Source organism: Marmota monax, unplaced genomic scaffold (assembly GCF_021218885.2).
Source record: "Marmota monax isolate L192 unplaced genomic scaffold, Marmota_monax_Labrador192_F-V1.1 WCK01_AAM20220418_F8-fsc00040, whole genome shotgun sequence".
Lineage (NCBI taxonomy): Eukaryota > Metazoa > Chordata > Mammalia > Rodentia > Sciuridae > Marmota > Marmota monax.
The window spans coordinates 15,251,577-15,274,778 of record NW_026692782.1 but is presented as its reverse complement, the minus strand read 5'-3'; the positions used below and the strand labels follow the sequence as shown (position 1 = coordinate 15,274,778).

Sequence of the window (23,202 nt, the reverse complement as noted above, 5' to 3'; positions counted from 1 at the left end):
CTAGCAAGGGTATTATTATTATTTTTTTAATTTCAAATAACTTCCTCTGCGCGCGCGCGCGCGCACACACACACACACACACACAAATGCTTTTTTTTTTTTTTTTTTTTGAGCTGAAACCCAATCCACTTAGGCAGTAAGAAAGAAAGTACCGCGGACCTCACTTGTGCCCGCTGCGACAGAGCAATACGGTAACTGCAGGAGATTACGGTACTAGCTGGGCTACAGCCCGAGTTACGTCAGCGAGAGCTGCAAAGTTCCTAGCCCGTTCTTCTCTAGTGTAGAGGGGCTGAATATTGAAAGGGTGATTGTGGAGTTGTTGGTGACTGTCGGGTTTTTTTTATTATTATATTATTTTCACTTTATTTTTAAATATCCAGGTATAGTGGTAACCAAGGAATTTGAAGGCATCGGTGGTAGAGGGGTGAGTCAGCGGGTGGAAGAGGACTAGGATTTGGTTCCTCGGAGAGACGGTCCCCTCTTCCCACGCCAAAGAGGCGGCAGGCGGCTCCGGGAACTGAAGCCCGCCCGCTCCTCCCCAGCGCGGGAGCGGCGGCAGCCTGTGCAGGCGTGCGGCAGGGCCGGGTGGGCGAGGCAGACTCCCCTGGCCTGCAGGTGAGTCGGAATCCCCTCTACCCCAAAGCCTCCCGCTTTTGTCGCCCGATTTACACCAGCACCGCTCCCCACCCGGTTTCCCTCCTGTATTCTGGGAAGTTATCTTCTAGTTAACAAGTGTCTCTGGCCCTCTAGGTATTGTCCCGAAGTAGGAGAGGACGGGTTTCTGCAGTGGCAAGCTTTTACCATCACCTGTGACGGCCTGAACTCGTGGTTTTCACGGTAGCCTTTGCCGGGGATTCCCGCCTCAGAACTCAACCCCTTAAGGCAAACTGGGCACGTCCCCCCGCCTCGCACTCGCGTCCCAAGTCCCTATGGTCGGCTCGCAGTGAAGGAAACCCGGTTTTCTCACGTAGATTATGGTCCCCATCCCAGAAAATCCGAGCGTCCTCTGCCCGCTGGCACGCGGGCTTGATTTTTACGCCTACAAAAATCCGCATTGACTGCCTCTTGCAAAGCCCCCTCTGCAGAGTAATGCGCTCCCCACCCCGTTCCCCAGCAGTCCGGGTGTGGCTCCCGACTGGAGCCTCTGGGGCGGCCAATCCTGCGGCTTGGAAACCCAGCCAGGACCGACCTGACCTGGGTCCCGGTCAGCCCTCGGGATCCGCTCGGTTTTGCTGCGGACCTGGCTTCCAGGCCCGCGTGGTTGGTGAACCCGCTAGCATCCCGCATCCCGGAGTGCGAATTCCTGGGGCGTGAGCGTGAACGTGCGCGTGGCTCTGGCCCTGCGCTTTCCGGGTAGCAGAGGTTCTCTCTCCCAGGCCGCCCCCTCCAGGTGACTGCGTTGCAACCTGTTCAAAAGACTAAGGGGTAGATCCTCTGGATTCCACCGGCTTTGGCTGAGCGCTACGCACGCCAGCCGCAGTCGCGCCTACCGGCTTAGGGATTTTTTTTTCCCCCGCTGTAGTGGCGCTCCGGGTCCAGTCTCCGGGCACTACAGCTTGGATTGCTATTGATGGGGGTTGTTCGGGGGGTTGGGGCGGGTTGTTGTTTTGTTTGCTCCCTCCTCCCACTTTGGATCTTGAACTTGGCCAGAGGCAGCCAAGCAAAGCTAGAGAGGGCAGGTTCCCGGCTGGGGACTGGGGGAGGAGGAGGGGCGTGCGGTCCACTCCAGTGTCATCTCGGTTTGGGCCGGGCAAGGCGGCTTCTGGCGGGGCTGCCAACTGGTGTCCGCAGTGCCTCGCTCCGCAGGGCGCCTGAATCACGGTCCACCTTTGATCTTTCAGGAGGGCGCAGGAAAAGAAGCACCGATGCGGCCACGGTCTCAGCAAACGTTTCACCCCTTTTCTCCCGGCCTGCGTGCCTAGAAGCTGGAGCTAGCAGGAGCCTACGGTGGGCCAGGAAACCCAAGGATAACTGAGGGCCGTGAGCAACGACCAGATGCAAAGGGCCCCTGTCTTTGAGCATCGACGGCTGATCTATACTTGCCTGTGGTTTGGGGGAAGAGTGGAGCTGGAATTTTCAATTCCAAATTATGTGCAGAATGCCCAGTTTTCTCCCCACTAGGACGGATCAGACGATACAGAAAAGAGGACTCTGGTAATTCTGGTTTTGCATTTTGCAAGGTTTCTCCTCGAGCTTTACGTCAAACGTCAGGTAGGGAGGGAGTTGGGGTCCTGGCCAGCGCAGTGAGTGGAGAGGTTCTCTGACAGCCTCGCGCGCCCCTGGCCATGTTGCCTTTACTGCCCTATGACTTAGCGTGGCCCTCCCAGGGTTCCCAGGGCTGGCCGGGGTTGTTCCCCACCCGCGCATTCTCCCTCACCCCCAGCCAAACTCAACTGGCAGGGCTCCGCCGAAGCGAGACCTTTTGACTCCAGCTCCTTCACTCCCGCCTCCGTCCCCCGCCCGAGGGTGGCCCTAGAGAGCCGGATCTCGCCGGCCGGGCTGGGACCATGGTGTTTCTCTCCGGAAATGCTTCCGACAGCTCCAACTGCACCCACCCGCCGGCACCAGTGAACATTTCCAAGGCCATTCTGCTCGGGGTGATCTTAGGGGGACTCATCATTTTCGGGGTGCTGGGGAACATCCTAGTGATCCTCTCCGTGGCCTGTCACCGGCATCTGCACTCGGTCACTCACTATTACATCGTCAACCTGGCTGTGGCCGATCTGCTGCTCACCTCCACGGTCCTGCCCTTCTCCGCCATCTTCGAGATCTTGGGCTACTGGGCCTTTGGCAGGGTCTTCTGCAATATCTGGGCTGCAGTGGACGTCCTGTGCTGCACTGCGTCCATCATGGGCCTTTGCATCATCTCCATTGACCGCTACATCGGCGTGAGCTACCCGCTGCGCTACCCGACCATCGTCACCCAGAGGAGGGGCGTCAGGGCTCTGCTCTGCGTCTGGGCGCTTTCCCTGGTCATCTCCATCGGGCCCCTGTTTGGCTGGAGGCAGCCGGCCCCCGATGATGAGACGATCTGCCAGATCAACGAGGAGCCCGGCTACGTGCTCTTCTCGGCGCTGGGTTCTTTCTACGTGCCGCTGGCCATCATCCTGGTCATGTACTGCCGGGTCTACGTGGTGGCCAAGAGGGAGAGCAGGGGCCTCAAGTCCGGCCTCAAGACCGACAAGTCCGACTCGGAGCAAGTGACGCTTCGAATACACCGGAAAAATGTCGCGGCAGGAGGCGGCGGAATGAGCAGCGCCAAGAACAAGACGCACTTTTCGGTGAGGCTCCTCAAGTTTTCCCGGGAGAAGAAAGCGGCCAAAACGCTGGGCATCGTGGTCGGCTGCTTCGTGCTGTGCTGGCTGCCCTTCTTCCTGGTGATGCCCATCGGTAAGTGTTCAGGACGCCTGGGCGTGGGGTTCAGTGGCCTTCACCCTCTTCCTCTTCTGGACCCAAGATCACAGTCCCTAGTGGAAGAGGGGTCTGGGTCTCTGTCAGCAAGGGCATTTGGGAAGGCTTTCTGGTAGAAGCTGAACATTCATTCTCTTTCTACTCCAATCTCGTTTACCCTGGGTCCCAGGGCACTTTTCAACTACTGTAAAGTGGCTTCCAACCGGTGCAGATTAATTGGTCTCCATAATAAGAATGTCAACTTCCTTAATGCCTTTAAGTATGTGTTTAATTTAAATCTGTCCGCCCTCTTTGGTGTCTGGGAGTCTCCAAGGAGTACTTAGGCTGACTGTCAAGACAGGGAGTGCAAATTCTCTCTGCCTGAAAATAAGCACCATGCTTATTTTAGACAAATGTGCCATTGTATTATTGCATTAGGTTTTCATAGGGGTTATAATGGTCTGCTTATTATGTTGTATAGGTGTGCTAATTTTATTTTCTGGATTAAATATGAAAGGAAAGATGGGAAACTTCTAACAACAAAAATGGTTTTATGTCTAAACCATCTTAAACCTTAAGGAGTGTTTTTCAATAATTGAAAATCGTAACGTTTTCAATAAGTAAATACTTCTACCTTTATTTTGATATTTTATTTTGATAGCAAATATTAAACCAGACACCATTTATATCCAAAATCATCTGGGAAGTTGGAGATGACATTGTTTGAAAATAACAGCATAATATTTCAAGCCCATTTTTTTTTTGCAGATGATAAATTAGCTATTGTCAAAACTAATTAGCTCATTATAAGTATCAGCAAGCTGGTCCACTTGGAATAGTCATCTATCTTTGAAAGGCCTTCAGTGACATCCCAAAATGGTTGTTTGCTATTTTTAGTTGGTGAGTCAAATATAGACCCACACTTTGCTTATCTACTAACTCTAACAAACAAACAGTCATGGTAAAAAATTAATTAAAATTTGTTTCAAGTGCTTCAGAGCCAAGTTTAAATGGCATGGACCTAAAGTATTTAATTTGCACCCTGAGTAAAAGCAGCAGCTATTATTTTTTGAATGCCAACCACATTCCAGATAATTTACCAGACTCTCTATTTCACCAGTCCTTTCAACATCTATTAACCTGAAATCACAAGTGGGGGCAGGGATTCTTCTGGCTCTAATACCAAAGTCACCAGCCACATGTAGCTACTTAAATGTGAGTTAATGATAAATAATGTCAAGATTAAGCACTTCCATCCCACTAGGCATTTTTCAAGTACACAATAGCTACCTGTGGCCAGTGGCTACTGTTTTAGTAGGAGAGATATAAACTATTTCTATTATCAGACAGGGCTTCTGGAGAGGCCCTTCCTGGTCCACCACCTGGCAATCTATTGTGCCCACCTTGTCATCATTACTTGCTCTGCTCCTGGAAGTGCACCTCGGCTTTGTGTTTATGAAAATGACACCCCTTACCTGAGCCACTGCCAGTTTTCCTACCTTCCCACATCCCACCTCTTCCTGCCTTCTGGATTTCTGCACATTTATTCATGCATTTGCTCAGTGGACAAGTATTTATTGAACACTTATTTTGGATAATCAAGGATGAACAGGACAGAAAAAGCCTTGCCCATGATATTCTTGCATTCTTTGGGAGGAGATAGAAACAAACAAATAAATATACATTTAAACGTCAAGGATTAACAAACACTATCCAAAAGTTGAGAGAATAAGACAACAGTGAGTGGCAAGGATGACGGTCAGGAAAGTTCTACTGAAGAGGTGATATTTGAGCAGAGCCCTGGCTGATATGAACAGCAAGCCTTGCGAAATCTGGGACAGAGAGCTCCCAGGAAAAGGAACAACCAATACAGCAATGGGAAGGAACTGGACCTGTTCAAGGAAGAGCACGAGGACCAGGAGGGCTGGCTGGACTACGGACAGCAAAGGGCCAGACGAGTTCAAAAAGAGGTTGGGGAATAGGTGAAATCAAAGGCAAGTGGGTCTTCTGGCCCAAAGTAAAATTTGCATATTATTCTAATTCTGTGGAAAGACACTGGGGGGGGGGGTTAGCAAGTGAGTGGCTAGTCTCATTTTATATTTTTAAAGGATTGTTATATTGGTTGGAGAATGAGATTCAGAGTGGGGCAAGAGGGGATTTAGGGAGACCAAAAGTGGAGGGGAGAGAGGGCCTGAGGCCTTAGATTCAGCTGGGGCAGGTGGAGGTGGCCAGGAGCGATCATGTCGAGCACTTACTTCAGAGGTCAAGCTAAGAAATTTGGACATAGAGTATGACATAAAGTAATGAGTTATTCAGGATTGTGGCCTGGATAAATAGGTAAATGGTAGCACATTTTACCGAGATTGGGAAAGCCTGAGAATGGGAGGGCCTGGTGGAAGTGGGCATTCAGAGCATTGATTCTAAACACACTGCTGGGAAATATCCGTTAACATCTGAGTGGAGATATAGATATATTAATTTGGAGCTTATAGGAGAAGGCGAGATTAAAATCTGGGACGTGCAGAGGTATACAAAGAAGCAGGAGAGCTCTGCCAAGAGAGAGGAACTGAGAAAAAGAGAAAGGTAAGAAGTGAGCCTTGGGGGTCAGGAGAAGGAGGACCAGCCTGCAAAAGCAATGGAGGAGAGACCCAGGAGACAGCAGGAAAATGGGGGGAGTGTGATGGGTCTGCAGCAGGAAGGAAATGGAATAGTCAACTGTGTCCCACAGAGCTGCAGGGCCCAGCAAGGGGGGCAGTAAGGACCAGGGATGGGCTTGGCAATGGGAGGTCCTCAGGGATGGAAGGGATTCACGTGAGGCTAACAGCTTCCCTGGAAGGATAGCAACTAAAGGCCGACCGTTCTTTCTAGAAGGAATGAGAGATGGAGTGCAGCAGGAAAAAGTGACAACCCTTTGGAGGTTTCTTCCTAGAGTAGTAGAGCGAGGAAAGGGTGTGCAACTGGAAGGCTCCAGAGAGTTTCAAAGGCGGGAAATGTGGCAGGCATCGTGGTGACATTTCAATGAGAACAATGGACTAGAGAGACTCTGGGTGACATAGGCCAGTGATAGGATTCTGTGCCCCAGGGAGGTTGGGAAGTGTCAGGAAGCCTTGGGGATGAGCACCAGGTGGATATGGAGGGAGAGAGGAAGGTGTCTCCCAAGTGTTTTCACAGCCTCCATGAAACAAGAAGCAAGATCATCGGCTCAAAGTGAGGCAGTGGTAGTCTGAGGAGCAAATGAAGATGTGGACTCTTGGGGTGGGAGAGAAAATAGATTACAGAAATTGAATGACAGGAGGTCCCGAGGGCCAGTGTGGGATTTATGTCATGAACCTAAAGTAGAACATTCAAGAGTCTGCTCTCCCCCCACCCCCCAGTGAAGCAGCCATGGCTAGAGGACATGACCACGATAGACTGTGAGTTCCAGGGATCCAGTGAAGAGCCAGGTCCCTTCATGGACACGGGCTGGGTCAGATTAGGGAACATGCAGAGTCAGATGACAGAAGGAGCCCCGGGATGACCGGTGACCTGACGTTTGGGGTTGTGCTGGTGACTGGGCTCTGACGGGAAGTGATACACCGTGGCCTGGGTTCTGGTGACCCCAGGGGAAGGTAGACTTTCTGGTCTCACTGCAGACTCCCTCATGGGTCTGTGCTCTCAGGGTGCTAAGATGTTGGGTTACAGGAGAAAAACAGTTAAAAATCTGACTGGGCTGCTCAGGGGCACAAAGGATCCCTAAGTCTCACCAATCTGGGGTCTGCAAATTCCTCTACCACCCAACAAGGGAGAGGGAGACCATTTGGCAGTTTAATAAGTAATGGGCACAGAACTAAAATTAAAGGATGAATAGAGCACACTTCATCCCCCCCGCAGGCCCTGCAGGACAGTTGAGGAGACTCTCTGTGAACCATTAGCATAGGTCTGGAAGATGGGCCCTCACAGCGGTGTTATTACCAGGAGGTAAAGAATAGAGCTGTTATCTGCACCCAGAAGTCACTACAGAAGGTCCCAGAAGTAGTGCCGTGGACTGAGCATGTTCTTAAAGACCATACTACTTCTGTTGGCCATCTGCAAAATGTTATCTGTTTTTATTAACAACCTTAAAGCACATTTTTCATGCAAAATGTGATCAGAAAAATAAATACGCCATTATGTTATCATACCCAAGGGACGAGAGCTCTTAAGTAGACAAATGCTCTCTTGGGAAAAAGAGGTTATCAGCCTGCATGAGGCTGCCAGAGAGCCAAGGGATCCAAACTAACCAGGACAGGGACCAGCGTGGTGTGCGGGCTACAAGGTGATGCGCCCTCATGCGATGGGAACTGACCAGGAAAATCAAGAGAGAGGTTCGCTTCCTGGACTCCACAGTGTGGGGTGGGTGGAGCCTGACTGGCCTGTTCCGAGGCCCAATCTTGCCAATCTTGCTTCCTTTTTCATCCCAAATGTTTGGTTGAAATTCAGACCCCTTCATCAGAGGAATGCGGCATTTGAGGTTGTTATCCATCATTGATTCCTTGGGGAGAATGCTTGGAAAAAGCAGCTTGGTCCACAGTGGGATGACTAGAGGGAACAGGAGGGTGTTAGCCTTCATCCAGGGACCCAGCTCCACTGCAGCTGCGTCATCTTCGCCTGTTTTATCCCCTTAGCTAGAGCCCACCAGTTCCAGAGGCCACATCCCAAATGGAAAAGTAGGGCCCTGAGATTTAAACCTAGGCTTTCTTTTCCATAAAACAGGATATCCTATGCAGGCCAGCTTCCTCCCATAGCACCCAGCACAGAGCAAATGAAACACGTGTCAGTCTTACCAGGATTCATAAGAATCACAGACCACTACTGACAGATGTCCACATGCAGATGTTTCCAGGAGAGGTGACTCTCCTTGGAGGTATGAGAAAGAAAGGATAGAAGAAAGGAGGGACTGAGGAGCCCCTTCTATTGAAGACATGGTTAGGACTCTGAATTCTGATCATGTTATCTGATGTAAATACAAAAGCCAGCATTATTCTTGGACCTAAGGAATTGCTCTAAACCAAAGGGAGCAGTGACAGGTTGTATGTGGCCTCTGTGGACAGAGAGTATTTGAGAATTCTGTTTTTGAAAAAGACAGGAGGCAGGGTGTCAGTGGTAGGGAGGGAGAATGTCTTCTGGGATGGGAGGTATGAGGAAGACAGAACCCACGAGGTGTTTATCCTTGAGAAGAAACCACAGGCAGAGGTTTCAGCAAAATTTCATTGAGCATCTACTATGTGCCAAGCACTTAGAGAATCACTGAGGATAATAACAAGAAATCTCTTCCCGAATGGGGCTCAAAATCGGAACAGTTAAATATCTAGCAGTTTCAGATGGTGAGATATGAATCATGACAAGAGAGAAGAACTGGTTCCTACAATGACACACAAATTTTCTATAATGTTGCTGATTCCTTGGTGATGCCCAAGGTCATCAGGAGTTAACTATTGCTTCACCCCAGGCGCACTGGGTTCTGCCCTCTAAATCTCACAGAAAAGCTTGGCCTCGGAGAGAAAATGATGTGAAGAGAATCTAATAGCCATTAGGATTTAATTTAAGATAAGAAAGCAATTTTCCATTACTCTTACTATATCACAAAGCATCCCAAAATGTAGGGGTAAAAAGGATCTTGAGGCTTATGATTTCCGTGAGCCAGGCATAAGTCAGCACCCAGCTTGTCAGGCAGTCAGGACTGGCTGGCACTCACGGTGGCCTCTCTCCCTCCAGTGGTCTCAACCAGCTTTCTTATAGGGTGACAGTCCTCTCCAAAGACTGCCAGACCTTTGAAGAGCTGATCCCCATCTAGCCCAGCATCGTAGCTGCCTCATCCTGCAGTCAGAGCCAGTCACGGGATCAGCCCCAGTTCCAGGGGAAGAGAAGCCGACCCACCTCTTGATGGGGGAGCAGCAGGTAGATACACACACTGGGGACTGTCATGGTCGTGGTGTGGACCATCTTCACGAGTGTGTCAGATAACCTTCTGTTTTCATCCGCCAGTTATGTTGCGACATCCCCACGTCTGGGCTTAATGCAATGAATTGGCTAATAAAAGACAGGGTTCCTGCCTTCCTGAAGCTTCTGATCTCTAGAGGGAAGAAGAGGGCCACATGACCCAATCCCAGACTGTGTACAGTGCCATAAAGGGGCTCAACACGGTGCCTCAAAAACCTCCACTGTGGCTAAGGGTGGTCCTGCACAGGGAGGGCACAAAGGCTTTCTGGAAAGAAGACCTTTGGGCCAAGATCTGCAGAATGAGCAGGTGTGTGTTGGTTCAGAGGGGGAAAGGGAGGACTCATTGTGCAAAGACTCTGGCAGAGGCGGCCTGAAGCCCGTGGAGATCTTCTAGAAGGTCACGGTGGCCTCAGCTGAGAGACCAGGAGATCACTGGTGTCAAAAAAAGCTGGAAAGAGACTAAACAAGACCACAAGACTTGATAGCCATGTTACAAGTTGTTTACAAGATGACCAGCGAGCAGAGCGGACACGATCAAGTTTCTATTTCAAACCATCAAAGGCTTAGTGAGAAGATCATGGCTAGACCAGCCAGGAGACCTCGGCACGGGCCAGGGTGAGGGGTGTCCTGCCAAGTGTGATCTGGTTAAAATGCCTGTTTCCCCGGTTGCCGCAGAGCCCTGCCACGCCCCCTTCTCGGGGCTTCAGGGGTTAGATTTGGGAGAACATGTTTCTCGTGATCACAAGTATTGTAACTGGGCTTGGCTTTGAATTAATTTTGGCTGTCTCCACCAGAAAAAATCTGTTGATGAGAATTTACCCCCATACTGCAAGGAACGCGCCGCAGAAGACGCTAACAAGGAGTTCTAACAAGGCTTTGGACAAGAGCCAACTTGCAAATCAGGCCATAGCCAGGGAAGTCCTGAACTTAGTAGCGATCCCTCCTTAGTCATTTAACAAGGAAGTCATGTTCTGCCACCTCTGGGTTTCATGGTGGGCAGGAGGACACTTTTCGAAGTCATTTCATCTGACAAGTAGTTCCCTCTATTTTAACCTTCCTATTTCCTTGGCCAATTTGACACTTGTGTAGCGGCTTTTCATTTTCAGCCAGGTGTTGCTGTGGACATTTCTTTCTATGTTTTTATTCATCATTTTTATTTCTCCTTTTATGAAATTGCCTGCTTGTGCTTTGGGGCCACTTTTTTTATACGGTGATTTTTTACTTTTGTACTCTCTCTTTTTTTTTTTTTACTGTATGTTTATTTTATCCATTGAAGATATTAATCACTTAGTTATCAAAAATGCTGAGTAGCCCATGTTCTGAGGCTCTTTTCAGATATGCTGAGGAAATATAGCTTCTTTATTTTCCAAAAACCCACATGACTCTTATAAATTTCCACAGAAACACACACACACACACACGCACGCACGCACACACACACACAGTGAAATCCAACAAGCTCTGTCAGATCTGATCATTTATGCATCGTTTTACATTCTCAGTCTCCTTCAGATTACTTGGTGTCCTGGTCCACTCTGGCTGCTATAAGAGAATAGCACCCGCTGAATGGCCCATAAAAACCAGAGATGTACTTCAAATCTTTCTGGACCCTGGGAATTCCAAGATCAAGGCCCTGTTATCTAGTAAAGAACCACTTTTTAGTTCACAGATGGCACCTTCTAGCTCTGTCCACAGTCAAAGCAATTCTCTGAGGCCTTTTTCCTAATCCTTCTCCAAAGACTGCACCTCCTGATATCATCACATTGACAGTGAAATTATCATTGTATACATTTGGAGGGATGCACACACTCAGACCAGAGCATTTCAGAACTGCCCTCTAAGATATTAATCAGGCCCAAGGGCTTACATAAATTCAGGGTAGTCAGGAAGGGACAGGAAGTTAGGATTTGAATTAGTCAGATTTCTGTCACTATAACAAAATGCCTGAGGCAATTAATGTACAAAGAGAAAAAGGTTTATTTTGGCTCATGGTTCTGGAGGTTACAGCCCAAGATCATGTGGCTGCATTGTTTTGAGCCTTTGGCTAAAGAATGGTACATCTTTGCTGCAGCGGGTAGCAGAGCAAAGCTTTTACTTCATGAGCCAGGAAACCAAGAGGGATACTGAGAGACCAGGGCCCCACAATCTCCTTCAAAGACACCCCCTCACAAATCAAAGAACCAAAGAACCGCTCATAAGGCACCACCTCCTAAAGATCCATAGCACCTTTCACTTGGGGAGCCAAGCCTTGGACACATGAACCTTTGGGGGACATTCAACATTCAAAACGTTATCAGGGCCCTTGGCCCTAATTGTGTCATATTGTGTTTTTGTTTTGTTTGTTTTTGTTCTTTGTTTTAGTGTCTTGCACTAGAGAGGTTGGTCACTAATGCTAGTCTCCAGCCCTTGTCCCCTGATGACTCTGAGGCTCCTGGCCTATGGGCCATTCACCTGGTGGCCTCGCCCCACAGCCATCACTGCAAGAACAGACTCTCGAGCTTGACTATGACTCCACTGGTTCCTGGCGTGGGTGACCCTTGCTCTTTTGCTATTGGTCATGGAGTAACTGTGCCCCTGTCATCCCATAAACATCTCTGGCAGCCTCCTGAGCCAATTCTCAGCCATCCTGGTCTTGGGACACGGAGGCTGGTTGGTTCCTTCCACATCCTGTGGGTGCTGGCCCCACCCTGCTGACTGTCACTTACCAGGTGCAGAAAACACTTCTGCTCCCACCTTCATTTCCAGACATCCTTGAATGCTCCCACCGACCTTGTGGAGAGGAGAACTCAGAACGAATGTCCCCCTGCCTTGCCACCACCTTCCTCCTTTTCCCTATAGTTCCGTATAGGGGAGGCATGTTGACTCCCGGGACCCCGCCCGCCATTTTTTGGTTTTGTTTTTCTAAATGGGACATGGCTCTGAATCTTGGCCCCTCCTTCCTGGGTGGCACCCACCGTCCATGGACCAGTGATGGCAGTGACTGCTGGCTGGGAGAGAAAGAGGTTATAAAGGAGAATGGAGATGAGGAATTAAGATGTTCTCACCCATGTACACATTTAGCTACGACTTTTTCCCACTGGCATCTCATTGTTTTCGTAGTTTTCACAAATATACAGCCATATACAATTTTATGTCTTGAACGTTTTAATCTGTTCCTTCATGGAAGCGCCTTAGGGGTACTCAGAGAGACCTTCCCTGGTGGAGGTCGGATACCCCATCTCCTCCGCGTTCTTCTCGACCATCATTTGTGTTCTACCTGGAAGTTTTTGTTTGTATCTGTGTGGTTGTTGTCTCACTGTATTAACTTTGAAAAGGATAGCCAGATAGTCTGAAAAGATTACTGAGTAGTTCATCATTTCCTGTCTTATTTGGGAAACTATATTTGTTATGTTAAAAAGAGCATGGAGTCTATTTTATATTTCTCTTCCATTTATCTCTTTCTCTAACACTGATGCCACATTATTTTAATGGCTGTGGTTTCATAATCCATTTTCATACTTTGGGGCTTAAGACTCCTGGATGGATATTCATTTTGAAAATGGTCTTGCCTCTGTGTGTTCGTGCACATCTATCTATTCTCTCATGAAATCTCAGGACTCACTGGGTTGTCCTGGTTGCTTCCCAGACTACTGATGAACTGTCCGACCTTGCACTTGGCCACCATCTCCTGAAACACTGATCAATACAATGACCATGAGAACATTAGAGACGACACCCACTATTGTTTTTAGATAAACACACTTCATCACCTCAAGGAAGTATCTTTCTGTAATTTACACACTATACGGATCCAAATTTAAAATGAATTTTAATCTATTTGCCATTGAGAATGCAATTTTATAAAAAGTGAATTTTTCATTTTATCAAATGCTGCTTTTGATACTCATCAGTATAATCTTTTTTCATTGACGTGGATGTGATCAATTTTATTTCTTACGATTAACCTGTGTATTCTTGGATTAAATTCTACCTGATTCGGTGGCATTATTCTTTTTTATGTGAATGTACAACCCTGAGTTTTTTTTTCTGGTTGGCACTTACATTTCTATGTGAAGTGAGTCTGTTATTCTGTTTTGCTGGGATGCTTTTGTCACGTTGTGATACCAGGTTTATGTTAACTTTAGAAAGCAAATTGTTTTTAAAAATGAAAAACAATTTTTCATTTTTTTCTACAATCTGTAACAGTTTAAATAGTGTAAGAATTATGTGTTCCTGGCAGGTTTGAAAACTTGCTCATAAAACACTTGGGCACGGCTCCTTTTATGGATGCAATTCTTTGAGACTGGTTTCTATTTCTTCTGTGGGATAGTGATCTATTTTGATTGTCAGATTTGATAATTTTTATTTTCTTATTTTCCTTCTCCTTGGGGTTCAACATTTTAGCTGGGATTTATACGTGAAGTTCTGCTTTCTTTTATTTTCTTGTTATCTCATTTCCCACATCTCATACTTGTAATTTCGTTTTGTCTTCATTTGAGGCTTCTTGGAAGACTGTCAATTTTGATAGTTTTTTCTTAAAAAAAAAATCAAGTTCTAGATTTACGAATTATTTTCATCTACTTGCCAACACACTAATTTGATCTCCAGAAAATTCTCTCTTTTATTTTCTGGTTGTGCCTTGTTTGTCAATATTAGTTTGAATGGAATGTTTAGTTTCTGTATTTTAATTCTTTCCTATCTGAGGTTAAACACGGCCAAAGCTGTATACTTTCCGCTAAGCAGACTTGACTTCTTTCCCCTGTGTTTTGCTAGGCAGTGTTTCCATACAGCGGGCCTGTGACTCTACTTTTAATATTTCCTTTGCTCTGTGTAGACAGGAACGGAGTCCTTGTGTGTTGTTTGTTAATTTGAAAATAATTGGTATTTTTATCTCCTACTTTCTTAAAATTAATTTCTAATTTACTTCATTATTTCAGAGAGTATGAACTAAACAATTTCTAGCTATGGAAATAATGGGAGGTTTTCTTTAGGACTTATCATAAGATCAATAATTTATAGGTGTAATAGATTTATGTTTAATAGCCTTCTATTAATCATTTTAATAGCAGTGTTTTCCAGATCTTCTCTATCCATTTTTCTTATTTTGATCCTCTATCCATCATCTACTTTATTTATAAAATATTGAGAGAGGTATGAAAACCTTCCCGTTGCTACTGAGTTTCTTCCAATTATTTCTGTATTTTTAGCAGATTGCTGTATGTATCTTGAAGCTGTTGCTTGATAAAATTCAATCAATAATATCTTCTTTTAAAGATCATCATTTATCCTATTAATTACTTTCCATGACATGTACGTTTTTAAAGACACAAATGCTGTCATCTTTAATCTATTTGTTTGCATTTTCCAATGTACTTTCACCATTCTTTCACATTTCCACTGCACATCTTGTATCAAGTGGATTTTCATTTTCCATGTTCCTGATCTGGGTATCTGTGTCTTAATGAGGATTTAACCAACTTTCACTTACTGTGGCAGATCATTTGGTTTGTTTCTGTGTTGTGCTTTCTGGCTTTGTTGTTGTTGTTGTTGTTGTTGTTTTTGTTTTTTCATTTTCTTTGTTAAAGCAGGACATTTTTCCTGACTGTGTTTTGGAAAGCCTGGCCCCTGTTTTGGATTTGAGGAGGGGTCACCTTTGAATTTCAAAAAGCATGTTTTAGCCTTCGTTTCTCTTGCCATCCCCTTGCCCCCTGTGCACATGTGAGACGTTAGGGGTAGCACACTTCAATTCTCTCTTCACCCTGAAACCCACATATTTGGGCAAATAAAATTTTGCATCGTCAATCTAGATTATTTATAGGAGGTTTTAGTGTCGCCTACTGTTCTTTTGTATCTTCTTCATTTGGTCTGGTAACATTAATCGTCTTCTTATCCTACACTGTGACTTACTACTGTGCTCTGGAGGGTGCTTCACCTGCCACATGGCACGGGGGTGGGTAAAGCCAGGCCTGTTTTTATAGACGCATTTTTCTTGGAACACACTAGTGCTTGTGTTCCCAGCTCCGTGGGTGCTGCTAAGGTGCTGCCGCAACTGGAGTCATCACCAGCAACTGCACAGCCACAAACCTGAAAATGTCTGTTATTATATTAAAGGCTATCTAGCACTAAAACAAATTTTAAAAAAAATCAATAATGCAGGAGCGAGGGGCTGGGGTTGTGGCTCAGCGGTAGAGCGCTCGCCTAGCACATTGGAGGCCCTGGATTCCATCCTCAGCACCACATACAGTAAATAAATAAAATAAAGGTATTGTGTCCAATTACACCTAAAAAAATAAATATTAAATAAAAAAGACATAAGAAACCCATTTTCTCAGCCCTTGCTGTCCTGAGCCTCAGCATGTGAAAGAACACCTATCTGGCCTAGAAGCCACTTGGGTACTTTGTACTTCTCTGCACCCCACATCTCGCTCTGCTGACTTGTGGCATCTAGGGTCGGATCACCGAGTTGAGGCCAACCTGGTTATTGTTTTTGTTAGGAATCTGCTTTACTGATTCATTTTCCAGACAAGATACTGATAGAATTTTTCCTTATTCAAAAACAAACAAAAATCACTGATTCTGGGGTCACCGTGCATTGCTATTGCCCCCCACCACCGGCAGCCTTTCGCCCTGAAGCCAATGGTCGCCTCCGTGGCGGTCACGTGCTCCGCTTTGCTCCTCCATCTCCCTCCACCCGCTTTCTCTTGCTTTTCTCCTATTCTCATCACCTTTGCACTGTTTTCTCCCGGTCTCCTTCCTGATTTCTCAAGTGCATGTTCTAGTTTGTGTCTCCGGGGCTCGCAGCCTTCACTCTCCTCCCCACTCCCTCCGCCCCTCCCAGTTGGGGGCACGTGGTTCTGTTCTCAGTGTCCCCTTCGCCCCTTCCTCCAGCCCAGTTGCTCCCTCAGCCTTGCTCCAGCCCCACCGCCGTCGTCCACATCACACTTTTCAGGGTGGACACTTGCTTCGATTCCCCAGATCCACCTCCTCTACTGAACCTTGTCAGAGAAATGGTGATTTTCCTCTTTCTGTTCCACCTCATAGAAGATGACCTAGTATTAAAATTTGAAATGGGCTTTGGTTCAGACTGCCTGGGTTTCTGTTCAAGTCCTCCAGACTCAGACAAAGGGGAGAAGGAAAAAGTTCTCTTGGTTGCAGTTTGAATTTGCTGGAGCACAGCACAGATCATCCACAGGGAGCCGTGGAGGGCATAGAAGTAAAGGGCTTTCACTTCTCCCCGTTTGCTTGGCCTGGTGCAGTGACCTCTCCTCCAGGGACTCTCTGGCCCCTGGGAGCTGCCCCAGCAAGCCTTGCCTCGTCTGCTGACCTTGCCTGGGAAAGCAGAGTGCCTGTTCCAGCCTTCAGGGACCTTAGCCGAGTACCCTCCTCAGACCCTGGCGTATCCTTGAGGGTTGTCTTTGGAGAGCTGCCCCAGCCGCCAGTCTCCGGCGCCTGTCACTCCAACCCCTGGGGCACGTTACTGAGAAGCCACTGGGAGCCATCTCACCTTTACCCCCTTTTCCTGAGGTGAACCCCGGACTCATCAGACTGTTGCTCAGGGTCCAAGCCAAACTAATTACCAGACACGTCTCAGGAGATTCTGGCTAAAGGAGACTGGTTTTCCCTAGGGATTTAAATAGATATACACCTCAGATGTATGAAGACAGGAGAGGGACCTACAAGTTCAGTGGGTTCTAAAGTCGCTTTGCCCGCACAGCCTCCTCTCACAGTGGCATCACAGTGTGAAAGTAAATGAGATTGGCTGGAAGGGGGAGCTTGGGGGTGTGTGGATGACAGAGCAGGCCTGTCATCCCCCAGCCTTGGCCTGTTGACCTGTTTAGAGGACACGGTGGGGCCAGTCAGGAGCAGAGGCCCAGCTGGACTTTGTTTTGTGGATTCCCAAGAAGCTTGGGAGAAACCGTGTCAGAGGTTTGGAGAGTCTCCTCCTAGGAAAAACAAGACAAATGGTTCTGGGGGACATGCGCTGTGATGGGTGGTGTCTTAGCCTGGACTACCTTAGCACCCAGAGATGGGGGGACTGAAAGCATACCCATATTCCCCGCAGTTCTGGGGGCTGGAAATCCAAGATCCGAGTGCCTGTGTGATATCTTTCGTGGTTCACAGGTGACCACCTTCCCACTGTGTCCTCACATGGCTGGGACAGAGAGAGCATTGTCCCTTCATCTCCTTATAGGAACACTTATCCCATTATGGGGGCTCCATCCTCATGACCTCATCTAGTCCTGAATACCTCCCAGAGGCACCACCTCTTAATACCATCACATTGGGACTTCAGCTATGAGTTTGGGGGCACAAACATCTGTCTACATGGGTGGTGCTCGCATGCTCTTGAATTCAATTCCCAGAACAGGCCTGTGAGATGAAGCTGCAATGTGGCCATGGAGATGAGGAAGCTGAGGCTCACCAGTGACAGAGTGACATCCTGCTGGAGCTCCTGGACCAGGGCACAGGGAACTGGCCACGAGTTCAAAGCCGAGGGTCTCCCCTTCTGCTCCTTCCCCTGCACTCTCGTCCCCTCCCCTGCGGGAAGAGGGGCTTGCTCTGGGGCTGTGGCTCTCAAACTTAGCTTTGTGACCCTTTGTGCAAAGGAGATCTCGTTGCAAATCCCAAGACATAAAGTGGATAAAAGTGGCACCACACCAGGGTCAGTGGCCAGGGAACCCCAAGTCCTGGACACTCAATACTCCTCTCCTGATGGCTGCTGCCACCGAGGGGGACCGGAGCACAGGCTGCTCTCTGTGCTCAGTGTCTGATTCCAGACTCAGTATATGGCATGCAAAGTTCTGTATGGAGCAGGGTTTGCATTTTCAAACGAGAAGGAGGCAGAGTTGACCAAGGGCACATGGGCTGTCATTGTTCTGGAATGCCGGCAGAGCAGTAGTCTTTGCCCAAAAAGGGTTTGAAAAGGGAACATTTTGCACACTCACTATTTTTTTTTTAAAATGTGCTATCCGCATTTAGCCTATTGCCAGGGCATTTCGTTGCCACTTAGAAACCTGCTGTTTACAAGTTGATGGTGGACTCTTGTCCCTCGTATGAGAAGTGTTCTTGAAGTTTACCTGCTGTTCTGCAATGCAGTCCCCTCCCCTCAGCTTCTCTGTTATTAGGAAATGACTAACGGAGGATCTCAAATGAATTTTTTAAGGGAAACTGCAGAAGAGGATGAAGTCCCAGAATAACAAACCATTCCTAAAGAGGTCTGAGCAGTTGTTCTCCCCCAGGGGCAATTTTGAACCTGGGTGACACTTGGCAATGTCACCTTTGGGATGGGAGATGCCCCTGGCATCTGGGGGCTGGACCAGGAATGCTGCTCAACACCCTGCAGTGCACAGGTTGCCCCCAAAGCCCAGAACTAGCCATCCCCAAGAGGAAACAGCACCAAGACTGATAAACTCTGCAGATTTCTAAAAGTCATCAAAACACCTTACATACACCATTTTAAAGCAGAACATAAATTTTGTTATCATTTTAATTATTTTACTATGTTTCCAACGTCTTGGCTAGTGTTCAAGAAGAAAAAAAAAACAACAAAAAAACCCAAAGACCCTGAAGTCTCCAGACGCCTGAGGGTCCCCAATGATTGCTTTCCATTGTTTTCTTTTATTGTCTTGAAATGCATGTAACATATAATTCTCACTTTAAACCATTTTAAATTGTTCAACTCGGTAGCATTTAGTACACCGACAATGTTGTGCAACCTTCACCACGAAATAGCTCTGAAACAGTTCCATCGCCACCAAATAAGACTCTGTCCCATTAGCAGTCACTCCCTCCCCAAGCCCTGGCAACCACCCACCTGCTTTTATCAGGCACCTTTGCTGCGTGTAAAGGGGATCCTACCCTGTGGCCTTGGCGCAGGTCTTTGACTCTCCAGAGTCACCACATGGTGGCATGCCTCAGGGCTTTGTTCTTTTTTGCGGTTGAATAAAAATACTTCCTTGTGGGCATTTTATTTATCCATTCATCAGTCGATGGAGTTTGGGGTGGTTTCTATCTTCTGGCTAATTAGGAAGAGTACTGCTGTGAATATTCATGTACAAATTTTTAACACCTGTTTTCAACTCTTCCCCATATCTCCACCTAGCAGGGAATTGCCGAGGCACTGGGTACTTCTCTGTTTAACTTATTGAAATGGCCCCCGCTGTTTTCCACAGCAGACCCCCAACTACAGGCCCACCAGGGGTGTGTGAGGGTTCCGGTTTCTCTGCTGCTTGTCATTTTCTCTTTTCTTCTTAGCTTCATCCTTCTGATGTGAAGGAGCATCTTGGGGTGGTTTTGCTTTGCATTTCCCTAATGGCCTGTGATGGTCCTCATCTTCCTATGTGCTTACTGTGCAATTGTGTAGATTCCTCTAATGATACCTATTTTAAGCCCTTTGTCCATTTTTGATTGGGTTGTTTATCTTTTTGTTGTTGAATTTCAGGAGTTATTTATATATTCAGATATTAGACCCTTATCAGTTATGTGACTTGCAAACATTTTTGTCCTGTGGTTTGTCTTTTCATTTCATTTTCTTTCCACATTTTCCATTGGTGCATCCCAGTTATACATAATGCTGGGATTTGTCGTCACATATTTATACATGCACAATATAGTTTGGCCAGTATCAATCCCCAGTACCTCCCTGCTCCGACCCTTTCCTCTACTGATCTCCCTTTGATTTTCATGAGATTCCCCCCATCACATACCTTTCTTTTCCTTTTTCTTCCTGTCTTCTGCATATGAAAGAAAACAGGAACCCTTGACCTTCTTAGGTTGGTTTAGTTCACTTGACATAATGGTCTCTAATTAAGTCCATTTTCCTACAAAAGATATCATCACTTTTTTTAATGTCTGAATAAAACTCATTTTTGTGTATATACCCCATTTTCCTTATCCAGTTATCCTTTTACTTTCTTGATAGTTTCATTCAATGCACACCTCTAATTTTCATGAGATCCAATTTACCTACTTTTTAAATTGTTGCTTTTATTTTGGATCATAGCTGATAAATCATTGCCTAATCCAATGTCAGAAAGACTTATTCCTCTGCTTCGTTCTAAAGGTTTTATAGTTTTATCTCCTACAGGAAGTCTTTGATCCATTTTGAGTTAATTTTTACGTATGGTATGGGGTTCAGCTCCAACCTCATTGTTTAGTATGTGGAACACCTGTTGCCAAAGCCCCCTTCGGTGAGGAAACTATTCTTTTCCCCTTTGAATGATCTGGACCTCTTTGTGGAAATTCAGTTGACCATAGGTTCGTGAGTTCACGTCTGGACTTTCAATTCTATTCCATTGCATATTCCATATGTCTCTTATCCTCAGGCCAGTACCACATGGTCTGACTGCTGTAGTTTTACAGTAAGCTTTGAAATTGTCACCCTCTATTTTTTTTTATATATTTCTAAAAGCTGAATGGAAGTTTTCAACGTGACTACACCATTTTTTTTTGTAGAAAATTATGTCTAATAGTTCAAGAACACAATTTCTTTGTAATTCCTAATTTTAAAACCTTGGAAGATAGAAAGTTCCACATCAATTTATTATGTGCTAATCATTTTAAAATGTTTAAGGAAATGGAAATGCTAATCGATCTGATCATTACACATTGTATATACATATCAAATTATCACAGCATGCCCCATATGTACATCCAATTGAAATAACAATAATTAATTTGAAGTATAACAATAATTTGGGGCCAAAACCAGAATGGATGAAGACTTATCTGGAAGTGAATCCAAACTCATGGGTCTCTTAGTAGATTTTAAATTCCTTCATCATGTTGCAGAAACATTTATATTTTTAATCATGGGATGTACCCCACTTCTGGTGTCCCACAGTATGTGACCCACATTACTTTTATAAGATCTGAAAAATCCTGAATTCCAAAACACTTTTGACTCCAGAAGTTTTGGAAAAAGAATGGAGCATGGTTATCTCATGATGCTCAAGACTCTTGACCGTTTTTTATCTTTGATTAGAATAATACAAAGACAAACAATAAGCATGATTTTTTTATGCAACTAACATTTCTGGCACAACTGACCTGCGTTAGCCAATGCACTAGAACGTTCATCACGACTGTGATTGCAGATACTCCCCCTCCTCCTGCTTAGTCTACTTCATGAAATGTTCTAGTTTAGTCAGTTCCTTTGGTTTAAACATTGCCCTTCTGGATTATCCTTTAAAGTAAAAAAGTCCCTGCCATCCATGAGGTGTGCCATCTATCTCTGGGACATCCAATCATATGTCAAGCCTATTATTCAAGTGTTATTTTGTTTAACTCCAAAGTTTCCCTATAAGATTTCAAGGTGATATTTTTATTCCCCCAAATGAGGCTCATAGTTTATGAGGTTTATCCAGTGCCCCCAAGCTAATAAGTGACAGAAGTTCTCTCCATAATTTTTCTCTACATGACAAATAAGGCATTAGCCATGACCACCATTTCCAGGAGAAAACAGAAAATCGTACATGTTCTGCTCCAGCCCTGTCCTGATTAGCTCTTACAGTGTCTAGGAAGAAGGGGGAAAGAATTAAAGTTGGGAAAACCCAGGATGACCCGGGAACTCTGGAGAGTAGGGAGTAACTCATTAACCACGAATCTAATGTTCACTGAGCTCTCGGGCCTCTTCAAGACCTGTTCTTATCCCAAACTTGCTGATTAATCAAGACATGTTTATGAAGTGCTGAGCACCTAGCTGAGTCTCATGCAGGACACTGAAGAAGACCCACTGCCTTCCTCTCTAATACGAGAGAAAAGGTTAGCCCCCCAGAGACAATAGTCACGGGTCAGTTACGTTCGTTATAAATGCCCTAGAAATTCAGAGGTGAGATGTGTCAGGCAGGGCTTAGATCATCATGGAAATCTCCACGGAGGGAGTGAAACTGCAGCTGGGTCTTCACAGGCAGGTTCTGTAAGGCCATTGGAAGCGCCAAGGCAGGAGTGAACACAGCCTGTTCATGTTCCTAAGGTGGGAAATCATGTGTGTGTGTGTGTGTGTGTGTGTGTGTGTGTGTGTGTGTGTTGGGCAGGGGGATGTGTGTAGAGAGATCATGGAAGACAATATTGACTGGTTTGGTAGGACATTACCTTTAATGTCTTTTAGAAAATCAGACAAAAGATTTTGGCCTTATGAAAGTGGGCATCGACTGGGGCTTCGGGGTAGGTAAGTGTAATAGTGGAGCCATGTTGGAATGAGATTAAACAGCAGAGATGGCAAGAGGCATGGAAGTGAGAGACTCGGACTGATGGTTTGAAGGAAAAGCTGAAAAGGGTGTGGCAGTGAGATGTAGGAGGAACTGAGAGAGCAAAAACATTTCCAAATAGGTCAGTGAGTGTCAGAGGCCAGGTATGGGGGCTCAGAGGGGAATTAATAAAAGACGGTGTTGGAATATGGGGTGTGGCATGGGTGCTGGTACTATAGGCAGAGATGTTGGGTGAGGAACTCCTTCCCCAGGCCTTTTGTCTTTATCATATTCAGCCTGAAATCATGGTGTTTAAGTGAAGCTATCTAGAACAGTGGTGTAAAATATGGTAGCCTCTAGCCACATGTGGCAAGTAATTAAACTAGAATTAAAGTTAGATAACATTAGAAATCTAGTTCCTCCCCCAGGCTAACCACATTCCAACTGCTCCACAGCTAACCTGGGCTGGTGGCTACCATGTTGGAAAACATAGGCACAGGATATCTCCATCCTCTCAAGATGCTCTATTGGACAAGACGGGTCTAGAGATCAGTAGCTAATGGCAGCATTTTGGTGAGGGGAGAGCTCATGAGCCAATTTCCTGGATCATCTCTTAAGGAGGAGAGTCAAAGGCTGAACCTTAGGACATGAATGAAATAGGAAAGAAAAGACGCAAGAACAAGCAAAA

The 23,202-nt window shown here is 46.2% G+C and overlaps 1 protein-coding gene across 4 annotated transcripts in view; it reads left to right on the top strand.

Annotated features, from left to right (window-relative positions):
- The first annotated feature begins 254 nt into the window (after positions 1-254).
- Positions 255-23,202, top strand: part of Adra1a (adrenoceptor alpha 1A) — a 107,209-nt gene continuing 84,261 nt past the window's right edge. Inside the window, exons 1-3 of one of the 4 annotated variants that reach the window (XM_046447698.2) lie at positions 260-615; positions 751-837; positions 1,842-3,390. In XM_046447698.2, the coding sequence (XP_046303654.1) occupies positions 2,508-3,390 (883 nt within the window). In that variant the 5' untranslated portion in view covers positions 260-615; positions 751-837; positions 1,842-2,507. Of the gene's footprint in view, positions 616-750; positions 838-1,242; positions 1,391-1,841; positions 3,391-23,202 lie in introns of those variants that run through there. The other 3 variants (XM_046447700.2, XM_046447697.2, XM_046447699.2) reach the window with 3 other exon arrangements.